Source organism: Carassius auratus, chromosome 19 (genome assembly GCF_003368295.1).
Source record: "Carassius auratus strain Wakin chromosome 19, ASM336829v1, whole genome shotgun sequence".
In the NCBI taxonomy this organism is placed as follows: Eukaryota; Metazoa; Chordata; class Actinopteri; order Cypriniformes; family Cyprinidae; genus Carassius; species Carassius auratus.
In genome coordinates, this window is record NC_039261.1 from 8,583,792 (window position 1) to 8,596,143 (window position 12,352).

The 12,352-nt window shown below is 34.6% G+C and overlaps 1 protein-coding gene across 1 annotated transcript; it reads left to right on the top strand.

Moving 5' to 3' along the window:
- Positions 1–3,759: 3,759 nt before the first annotated feature.
- On the top strand, positions 3,760–12,011 carry LOC113119351 (gonadotropin-releasing hormone II receptor-like). Its single transcript, XM_026288769.1, has 4 exons — positions 3,760–4,185; positions 7,345–7,876; positions 10,243–10,450; positions 10,786–12,011. Exons 2-4 carry the CDS (start codon positions 7,346–7,348, stop codon positions 10,899–10,901), a joined length of 855 nt encoding a protein of 284 aa, XP_026144554.1. The 5' UTR covers positions 3,760–4,185; position 7,345; the 3' UTR covers positions 10,902–12,011.
- Positions 12,012–12,352: the final 341 nt, after the last annotated feature.

The window sequence follows — 12,352 nt, forward strand, 5'->3', positions numbered from 1 at the left end:
TCATAATGTTAAATTCCATCTAAGAAGCACAATTCTGAAAGATAAGACAGCAATCATAATTCACACACACCAAGAGCATTTTCCATCTTTCAAGCAATGATTTGGTCTAGGGTAAACAATAAATGCCTTCACAGAATGAATATTCTTCTATGTTATTTTATTGAAAACACCCTGCATTCTCATTTATAATATAGCATACATTTTGTTTTAAGATTTTAACACATATACAGAGATTTCTGTTTGTTGTAACTATGTTTGATTCATGATGTATGATTGTTCTTTGATCAAATTTTAGAGATTATGTCTCATTGCTAACTAATGTTCAAAATTAAGAGGTAGAAAGACAGCAGACAGGGAGTAATTAAGCTTCATGTTAATGAGTTACAGCTCAGTAAGGTTTGAATAACATTATGTTTTAGACACAATTAGAGGAGGGGTTCCTCTGGTGTGTGAGCTGCCAATTCATTCAAATCAGGTCTGCATGTTGATTATTAATAAACATTTGGATAGATAACACTTCCAAATCCATATTCAGAATCAAATTTAGCACACGAGCGGATTAAGATATTAGTATAAGTGTCATCAATATCAGATATGTGACATCAATATTAGAGACAGCTTCAAATCCGTTCTTAAGCTCGCAGACAGGGGAGATGTTACGTAAACACTCAAAGTGCATATTAAATAATCTCATGAATGTTATGCAATCTGTCAACTAAGACTGCAGTGCACGCACACACACACACACACACACACACACACACACACAATTGTGTTGTCTGGAACAAACTGAACTTTTTATATAATCTCTCTTTGCACCTTAGTATGCATTACTAGCAAACCTTCCAAGTGTGTGCATGTTTTTGTGACATACTGTAACAGGACAAAACTCTGTATAATGACATGGGTATGACACAGGTATTACAAGAAGAGGGTTAATTAATTACAGTTTTATTTGTTTACAGTATAAACGGACACACAATTATAGAGTAAATTCTTTAAAATGTTCTTTTAAAATAAAAAACTAGAGTGACAAATATTAATTTATGCTGAGACTGTCTGTTTGCTTAAATGAAGAAATCTTCCCAGCAGAGGGCAGTACAACCTTAAAAGAGAAACGCTGGCTCTGCCAAAAAAATAAATAAATGTATATGTTGTATAATCAAATGAGGAAAGAACAAAAATTAATAAATAAAATAAATGAATGATTTAATGAATGAATGAATTAATTAATTAATTAATAAATATGACCAATCAGGTTTTCCCATACATTTCATTCCATTCTGTCCCATGACTGACAATAGGAAATATATGTGAATATAACACAAGTTATCCGTAAGTCATAACTTTCCAAATGGCATTTTTTGCTCTCTGTTGAGCATAGCAGTCTGCTAAATGCCTGAAATGTACATGTGCTTCTAATTGTGAATCCTTGTTCAGTCTATTAAGTGCAGGACTAAAGAATAAAATGAATTTCATGGACACTTTGTACCATTTCCTTCACTAGGATCATTAGCAAATTATATTCACTCTAAAACTGTATTTTTTTATTATTAAATTATCATAATTATCATTATTCTTAATTGATTTAATCAGCAGAGCAAAAAAGAATGGAGTAGAATCTCAACCTGCATGACATTTAATATCTGAACCAGTTAACCTTGGACACGTGTGACAGCAGAGATCAAACTGCAAGTGGAATATGTTCATTAACACATTCTTTGCAATTAAAATGTCTGCAGAAGCAGATTTAAAAGGTGGTTGCATTTGAATGCTTCCATTAACATGTATGTGTAACACAAGAGGTAGTGAATACAAATGAGAAAACAGACCCCTTTAAAAGATTTAACACAGGAACAAATCTGATCTTAGTAACCATCTGTTGCAGTTAAACCATTTTAAACAGAGAATCCTGAGAACAATGATGTTAGAAATAAAATGCAAGAGATTTCTTTGTTGTTAGAAAGCTTTACTATGTCACAGAAAATGAGGTTTATTTTTTTCTTTCAGAACAATAGGGTAAACCTTATTTTACGATTTAATTTATATTAGTATTTTATTATATTCAAATTGTTTACACAGTAATAGTGGTGTTCATTTTCTCTTTTTGTATTCATCAAACGCCCATAACTTGGATGGGAAATGGAATATGCCAAATAAAAATGGAGAGCCTGTTTTGATATATATTCTTGTACTTCTTTAGGAACTTCACTTTAATATATGAACTTTATGAACTATGAACTTCTTTAAAGTAATTATAATGTTATGATATGTGTGGCATTATAGTGACTGTAAGTGTATATGCCATTAATCATGCTGAAAAAAAAACACCCTAAATATTTACATATAAATAAGCTATTCAAACTAACTGTAAAACACACTACCAATCAAATGTTTTAGAACAATATGTTACAATACGAATTCTGCTCACCAAGCCTGCTTTTATTTGATCCTAAGTACTGCAAAATCAGCACAATTTTGAAATATTTGTATTATTTAAAATAACTGTTAATGTCATTTATTCCTGTGATTTCAAAGCAATCACACGATCCTTCAGAAATCATTCTAATATTCTGATTTGCTGCTCAAAAATCATTTATTGTTGTTGAAAACAGGTGGGTAGATTTTTTTATTTTTTTTTACCAGGTTTCTTTGATAAAGAGAAAATTGATCTAAAATATAAATATTTTGTAACATAAATGTCTCCGTCATCACTTTTGTTTTGTTTCTAAATAGATAAATAAATGTATATAATTTATTTCACAAACAAATTACACACACACACACACACACATATATATATATACTGACACCAAGCTCTTGAATGGTATAGTGTATAACAAAAGCTTTTTATTTCAGATAAATGCTGATCTTTGGATCTTTTTATTGATCAAATAATTTTGTTATTAATATTGTTATTGATATTAATACAAATAAAAAATTAATTTGAACCAGAAAATCAGCTAATAGAATATTTCTAAAACATAATGTTACACTGAAGACAAGAGTAATGATGCTAAAAAGTTCTTTTAAATAGTAAAAATATTTCACAATACTACTGCTTTAGGTGCATTTTGGATCAAATAAATGCAGGCTTGCTGACCAGAGGAGAAGTATATATATATATATATATATATATATATATATATATATATATATATATATATATATATATATATATATATATATATATATATATAATAAAATTAATTAAAATTGGTCTCTAAAGCAATTAGATACACTAGACTCCAGAGAGTCAATTGTGTCTTGACCCATTAGAACAAGTTTGAATAGGCCTACTTGCAATCTACAAGCTGTTTCAACTAATTTTGTTTATCTTGAACATTGGTAACATATGGTAATATTGGTAATAAGCTGTAGGCCTATAGGCCCTCATCAGCTTGGTACTTAATTATTCTGTATAGCCTATTATATTCAGTCTCAAACATGTATGACAACAGTGTGAAATAATTTGTGTATTTCGATTTAACTCCAATTGTATGCTACCAATAATAACAACAATAATAAGACACGCATAAATTGAATAAAACACTCTAATATATAAAGTAATAGCCTAAACAAAATGTAAAATTAAAAAAACAAACATTCTAAACATTCACATACAGCTCGCTTATTATTTTTTACCGTAAAAGAATAGCCATCGTAAGCTATGTAGTCCACCTTATATGGTAAGCTGAATCACAATTCTTAACCTAATTTCCTGTTCCAGTGACGATGACGCTGAGGTGTCCTCGCTGTGTTGTGTGTGTGGGTGAAGCAGCGCTGGCTGCTGCTGTAACAGTGAAGCTCTCGTCTCCTCATCTGGAGACTCTTCAGCACCTGGACAGCTCCGCGAGTCCCTTTAAACCTTCGCTTTTTGGTCAAAAGTGCGACTAAAACAACATGTAGCTTCTTAAAAACTTCCCTACATGCTACACCGTTAAGCAGCTAAACTTTTGCCGCGTAAAATCATCGTTACCACCCTGATGAGTGAATTACCGGTGACTGCGGCAAACAGTTCCCTGGTGCCGTCAAGATCATGCGGGGATGGGAGGATCAGCACTGGACTTACTCTGATCTGATGACGGACTAAGCATGTTTAGATGTAAATACCTGTCCTCGTCTTAGTAGAAACGAGTGAAATATTTATGGATTGAGCTACAAATCACACATTGCAGTATACAGGTAAGTACATCTCTGTTACTATTCCAGTTGTGCATGAGAGACATTAACTACAGTAATGCGCTTAATGAGGAGATAAAACCAAGTCAAAGGTTTTGTCTTAGAAACTATTCTAAAAAGCCAGCGCTGAAAGTATTTCTGGGAATCGAGTGCATGGTCATCAGTATTATGATGATCAAATCATATGATGTGCAGAAACACTCTCAGGTGAACAGTTTACTATAGGTCTTGAGATGCAAATAAAGGTATAAGTTTGATACTGATTTCAGAATCACTTCTGTTTTAATACACTAATGTAAAAGAACCAAAAAAAAAAAAAAAAAAAAAAAAGATTCCTCAAAGGTGTACCAAACAAACTGTATAATTGATATTATTAAGATCTAACTATTTCCTACCAATATCTGTCATAGATTAATCAGATGCTAAACCCCTTCATAGATGAAGATTATGAAGCCTATACAATTCCTTTTCTTCTATTAAATATATGCTTCATAACATCCTATAAACTAAACACCCAGCAAAAATGTCCAGCAGACATGGTTAATGGGAGAAGTGGCATTATAAATTACATTTCCTTGTATTTTCTGTCACTTCTTGTGGGTCAGAATAAAAATTCATAAGCTATAAAGTCCTATTTCAGGCCACTGTAGTGAATGTCACACCACTCTGGCAAATATCAGTCCATTTACACATTCAGTTGCCATGAAATCTTAATATTCTCATCACTCCTATCTTAATTAGCTGGCTCCAAGTCATTAGTCATGTGAACAAGGATATGAATATAATTACGCAAATTCACAGGCAAAGTTTCGGAGATTATGATGACAATGATCCCTAAAAATCTTGGAACATTTTTGGTTTTCTGAGCAGCATTGAATGTGTGTACGAGGAATCTACCAAGAAAACAACCCACTCCATGTAAAAGAAAACAAGGAAGAAATTTTAAGTCAAGTAGTTTTGTGAGTCTGCATTTCTAATATCACTTTTGTATCTTCATGACCTCACTTGTGCTATATAGTACACAAGAGTTATGATGACTGACACTCTTCTTTGCATATATTTGCATAATGTTTACAAACATTAAGAGGCAGCAGTGCAAATCTGCCATGTTTCCAGCAGGCAGATGTCCAGCAATCATTCAAGCAATCTGTCATATAAACAGGAAGACAGTGAAGCCAAGGATATCATCTATTATATCAGTTGTAAAATGCTAATTCATAAAGCAGATACATTAATAGGCTCATTTGATTAATCAAACAAACAACAACAAGGACTAGTATCTTTTATGAAATGGATTTTTAAATACATACTGATTTCACTAGATGGACAATTACAAAGTAAGTTCCTCCAGGTTGGGACATTGCTACTCTTTGGAGAATATATTTCATGTCAAGCATGAAGAACAAGTGCAATTGGTTGTGGGTGGTGCAGATACAAGGGAGGCTTGATCCAGCGGTCGTGTTCACTAGGGTTCTCTCTATCTATCACCTCCACGCTGTTTGCCAGACTATAGCTATACAAAAGACAATATCACTTTGAGAGCGAAGGGAGATACTGACAACAGCCATTTGTCAGCATGATAGGGCATTTCAATCTGAACCAGAGCCGGAGTGGGAACCCTTAACCATTAAAACATCTTTTGTCTTCCAGGCGTGCAGCATGATGTTATCAAGAATGTAAACTCGTATCTTATCACATAATCATTCAAAAAAAAAAAAAAAAATCTGGAAGAATAATGAACAAGGCAGTTAGAACATCTGTACTACTGTATACATGAATTACATGTGAATCTCAGTCTGCTGAGAATCTCAGCGCAAACCCCTGATAGTTGTCTCCGAGGTTTAGATATAGACCTTTAAAAAACCTCTGTGGTGTAATCTGTCTCCCTGGCACTTAATCAAGGTCCCCCTATTTGCTAAAGGAGACCCAGAATGAAAAAAGTGCCCTGGCAAGACTTTTTTTATCTGTGGAAGATGAGCTGGCAGATGGATGCTATAAATGCAGAGTATATTACACTGCAGAGGAGATGGATGTTTAGGTGTAAAGTCTTAAGGGGGATGAATACCTCTGTGGTGACTTTAATGTAATGGCAGTCAGGCTTTCTAGGTGATGTGATCTGAATATTCATGTCTTGGTGAACATTTTGCTGATTTTTAGAATGCATTGATGCATGATGAGACGCCAAGAATCTACAGTTTAGTTAAAAACTAAATTGAACAGTTGGCTCTCTTTCAGTTTATGTAATAGTGCACATATATCTGTCTGCCTGGCCTCTAAATAAACTTCAAGGTAGCAAAGAATATGCATAATTGCAATCTGAATTTGAAGGAAATAGAATTGAAGTAAGCCGAAATTGGCAAAATAAAAGTCAGTGCAATAAGTGAAAATGAAAAAAACTAGAAAAGGAATGTTTGTCAAGACAAGTCAATCTGTGAATGATTTATTGACAAAGCCTTGCTTGCAAGCTGAAAGGTCTTATAGACAAACAGATATGTTTGAAATGTCACCTACAGAAATGTATACATAATTTACATTTGCTTGGGGTCCATTTATTTATTAATTCAAACAAATTATTTTCATTTCTTCTTAAGTGGTAGTACAGACATTTGGATTGTTACAAATACAGTAAATAAATACTGTGCTTTTGAATTTTATTTTTAAATATCATCAAAAAAGTTTTACGGTTTACACAAACATCGATAATAATAAAAAATGTTTCTTGGACATAAAATCAGCATATTAGAATGATTTCTGAAGGAATGTGACACTGATGACTGGAGTAATGCCATCACAGGAATAAATAACATTTAAAAATTTTATAAAATAGAAAACAGTTCTTCTAATTTGTAATAATATTTCAGAATATTAAATTTTTTATTGTATTTTCTATCAAATAAATGCAACCTTAATGAGCATAAGTGACTTAACAGACCCAAACTAATATTTAAAAAGTATATACTTTTTTTTATTTTTAACAGATTACTTCTAATTCAAATTCCAGTACATGAATTGAAAAGTAGCCAATTCTTAAATGTAAAATTCTGAATGTTATCCAACTTCAATATACAGTGATGCTGAATCTCATAGAATTTTATAATTATACATTTGTGTAACAGAAAAAGCCTTACTCATGCGACAAACACCTTTTTCGCCCTTTCATAGGATGTCAGGAAACATGTCTCTTCTGTCAGGGAGTCCCACAAGCATTTGGGAGAACTCCTCTGTGCTGAACGCCACCCCTCCTCGCTTTCCTTCTGACTGGGAGACACCCACATTCACTGTGGCCGCGCGCTTCCGTGTGGCGGCCACCCTGGTGCTGTTTGTCTTCGCAGCTATCAGTAACCTCTCAGTGCTGATCAGCGTGACCCGGGGACGAGGACGTCACCTGGCCTCCCACCTGCGGCCCCTCATTGCCAGCCTGGCCTCCGCTGACCTGGTCATGACATTTGTGGTGATGCCACTCGACGCTATATGGAATATCACAGTGCAGTGGTATGCCGGCGATGCCATGTGCAAGGTCCTCTGCTTCCTCAAGCTTTTTGCCATGCATTCGGCAGCGTTTATCCTGGTGGTGGTGAGTTTGGACAGGCACCATGCAATCCTGCACCCGCTGGAAGCTCTGGATGCCGGCCACAGGAACAGAAGGATGCTGCTGGCTGCCTGGATCCTCAGCATCCTGCTCGCCTCTCCGCAGGTAAATGAAAGAGATGTTCTTTTAATTGGAGTTGTCATCTGTGGGACTTGTCTTGTTATGAAGCAGCACAAAACAGCCTCGGAGGATTTATAGATGGATGATAATGTTGCTGTTAGAACACGTGTTGACGGTAATGCGTGTCCTTTTCAAAACGCTGCATCCTATTCCAGCTTAATATGAGGAGACAACTATAAACAGATCATAACACTAATTTAATTGGGCAATGAGTGACGTTTCATCTCTGGGGGAAAAAGTGGAGTTTAGTTGCAAAGTTTCAAATTTAAATGGAAAATTCCACGTTCAGCCTTTATACGCATTTCCTGATAGCCATCTAAGCTTGCGCATGTCATTTAAGTAATTAGTTGTGGCTTAAAGTGGTGCAATAACTGACCCTGGGTCGGTGACTCTTCATTGAGCACTTGCTTCATTGATTATAGATCCTATCTGTCAAGCTACAGTAGTCCCAGGGCATTTTCTGTAACCTTTGAAATGCCCAGTTGAATCTTGTCAGTGCGTTTTGCCTTCTTTCCTTCTGATAGAACTGTTTCTCTCCACACACTTAATTCCAGTAATTTCATTCAGCCTGTGGATGTGGCCATGGCTTTTAAAATCATTAAAAGAGAGATACAGAAGCCTTTCTGAGACAAGGTCAGTTAGGCAGACATGATTAATGAGAAAGGCATTCAATTTTGAAGAGAATGGGTGATGTATTGTAGATATCAATACGATGATACTTCCCCACACCTGTATTCTGTGCACGCGCCTCCCCCAGAGGAGGAAATTGGGTTTTCCTCTGTCACATTCATCAGTGCTACCTGATCAGTTGTGTAGCAGAAAATATAAAAAGTATATCAAATTGAAAAATAAAGTGGACCTGGAACAAACCATTTTTTTTTTTTTAAATCTGAAAGCACAAAGTGATGACAGGATGACAATTTACAATATATGATTGAACTTCAAAAGAGAGAGCAAAATGTGTTCTTTCTATATTCTATAATCTATAATGAACCAAAAATAGATTTGCAAAGTCGGGGGAACACCTACAACTGGAGCTTGGTAGATTACTTCCAAGTTAAAAATAAATAATAATTAATAATAAATAAAAATAAAAAATAAACATTTTATTTAGTACAACAATCCATTGTATTACACATTTTAGGTAATGTAATCTGATTACTTTTGGATTACTTTTAGATTACTTTTGACCTAACTTGTTTATCACATTGATTTAAATAGGATAACCTTGACACAAAAATACAAAGAGAAAGAAAATAATTATATTCCATTCATTGCTATTAACAACATGCGTTTCCCAAACTGGGGTTCATCAAGGAATTGCAGGCAGGTTTTGAGTTTAATGAAAAGCTCATAATTAATAAAATCGTAAATATGTAAAATAATGTAATGTAATAATGTAAACACGTATCCTTAAATCATGTAAATTAATCATGCAATCCAAAAAAAGGTTACTGTAGTCTGATTAAAATGTAATTTAATCTAATTAGAAAGAACTCAATTTTTGGAAACTAATTATGTAATCCAAATGACATATAAGGCAAGGCAAGGCAAGTTTATTTATATAGCACATTTCGTACACAATGGTAATTCAAAGTGCTTTACATAAAAGAAAGTAAAATAATCATAAAGAAAAATAATAACAAAAATAAAACAAGCAATTTTAAAACTTTGAAAATTGATTAAAACATTTAAAAACAGTTCGAAATTGATTTTACATAAAAAATAAAATAAAATAAAACAGTGAAAATATAGTGCAATCAGTTCGGACATTGCACAGTGTTCCTTCAATAAATGCACAGCTAAAAATATGTGTTTTAAGTCTAGATTTAAATGTGACTAGTGTTTTAGCACATCTGATCTGTAATTAGTTACTACACACAATGAGGAGCATTTTGTCATCACAATGCTCTATTTCATGTCTCAATTCATGACATGAAAACATTTTAGCTTGCTGTTACTAATTTGCAAACTTTCACTTTCTTTTGCATTTCACATGGTGTAGTTTTTTGTAGAAGATGTGTGAATATTTTATCCAAACCTGGTCAGCAGCTTACAAAGTGATTAATGGGTCAGTCTACTCAAAAAATAAAAATAATTTACCCACCCTCAGGTAATCAATAAAAACAAAAACATAAACATGAAAGTTGAAATTTTGTCATGAAATTGGAATGAATGAAAGAAGACTGGAGCTTTCAGGTTTCTATGAAGGACACAAAAGCACATTTCAGACAATAGCTTTACATGAGAAATGAAAAGTGTCTCTTTTTGTGTTCCGTACAGGAACAAAAGAAGAAGAAGAAAAAAAAAGTTTATTGATTTTCTTTATAAATTTCTCTTTATCGTTTCAGTTATTTATTTTCAGGGCGATTAAGGCTGAAGGAGTTGACTTTGTTCAGTGTGTAACTCATGGAAGCTTCCAGCAGCGCTGGCAGGAAACAGCCTATAACATGTTCCACTTTGTCACCCTGTATGTGTTCCCTCTACTGGTAATGAGCTTCTGCTATACGCATATCCTCGTGGAAATCAACCGCCAGATGCCTCGTGGTAAAGGAAAGGGTAACTGACTTTTGCTCTTATGATACCTGTCATTGAAAAAAAGTGTGACTGCATCAAGATTTCCACAGTGTACTGAATTTGAGACAGGTTCTAAGGCTGCCTTGAATGTGGAATTTTAATGTGCAATTTTTGATAAAACCAAGTCTTATCTCAAATGACATCAGTTTTAATGTAAATTAAAAAAAAATAGTTTAGAGGCTCTTTTGTGTGGTAATACAGATCGATGCAGATGCCTCAATTCAAACAGCAGTACAGAGTTTAGTGTTTGAGTGTTATATCACCAGAAAGCTAGATAGATAGATTATTGTTCTTCTAAATTGCATTTGGTTTTGTAGGTGGGGAACCTTGTCTGAGACACAGTGGGACCGACATAATCCCAAAAGCACGCATGAAGACCCTGAAGATGACTATCATCATCGTGGCATCATTTGTAGTGTGCTGGACCCCGTAATACCTGATGGGCATCTGGTACTGGTTTCAGCCTCGTATGCTGCAGGTGATGCCAGAATACATCCATCACGCTCTCTTCGTCTTCGGCAATCTCAACACGTGCTGCGATCCGGTCATCTATGGTTTCTTCACACCCTCATTCCGAGCTGACATAATCAGCTGCTTCAGCAGAAGGAATCAAAACTCTTCTCCCAAATCACTGGACCGACTCTCAGGAAGGAGAGGGGGTGCAAGCAGAGAAGCCGAGTCGGACCTCGGAAGCAGTGACCAGCCCAGCGGACAACAAGCATAGAGGGTCAAGATACCTAAATGAGCTAGATTTTTCCCCGTAAACATGAAATAAGGGACTTTTACTCTGTGTCCAGACATCTATATGTATAAGCTTCTTATGGTGTCTTGGTATTTGTAGTATGAGCAAGTATCCGTTTGCTTGAAGTCAGTTTGAATCCACTTGAACATGGAAAAGCAACAGTATCACATTGTGGTTTCAAGCTTGGATATCTTCTAGAAAGATACAACTGTAGATAACTATGAATGTAAAAGATCAAATGACAGCACAATGCTTCAGGCAGTACCTTGAACGTGAGATATTTGCCGGTCTGGAACAGGGTTATAAATGTACAGTGCCTCATGTATAACGGCTTACGTGTCTGGAATCAGTTAATGAGGATCTCTAACTAATTAAATCTCAGAGTTCAGAGTGACAACCCCAGCTAAAAGCTTCTCTGACACGTTGCTTATCTAACATTTCCTCTCTACATCCTGATTAGGAATGTCACTTAATGTTTCACAATGGCCTTAGCTCATGAATCATTCATTAATATGAAATGCTGTCGTGAATGTTCAGGCTCACACACTGTGTTTATCTGTGAAATCACTATAAATGTTCTTCGTGGAATTCATCCAGTTGTGTTTGCAGTGTATTGTGTTGATGATGATATGCATGATATGTCATCTTTGTGACGTGTGCTTGTGGTGAAAAATTAATGTTGATGGACCATACAGCCTTAAACGGATAGTTCACGTAAAAATAAAAATGTTATTTACTCACCCATATTGTTGCATTTGTATGCTGTTATTCTTTCTGAGGAAAATTAAGAGAAAAATTTTATGAATGTTCTAATCTTTTCCAGACAAAGAAAGTTTGTAGTAATCACAAGCTGTCAAGCTCCAAAAAGGCTTTATTTGCTCAAAGTTTCATATTACTTATGCTGCATTCCATCTTTTCCAAAGCCTTGCAAAAGCTTTGTGTAAGGAACATGCCATATTTCGATGGACATCAACAATATAAAGACTGACTTATTTTCACGTTTTATGATCACACCGCAAAAAGCCATCATATATAAAAAAAAATTAAGAATTGAATTGTCATTGCATTCAAAATATGAAATTAATCTTCAGTATTCTCATTTGTGTTCCAACAACAGAATATGGTTTTCAAAGAATTTAAGA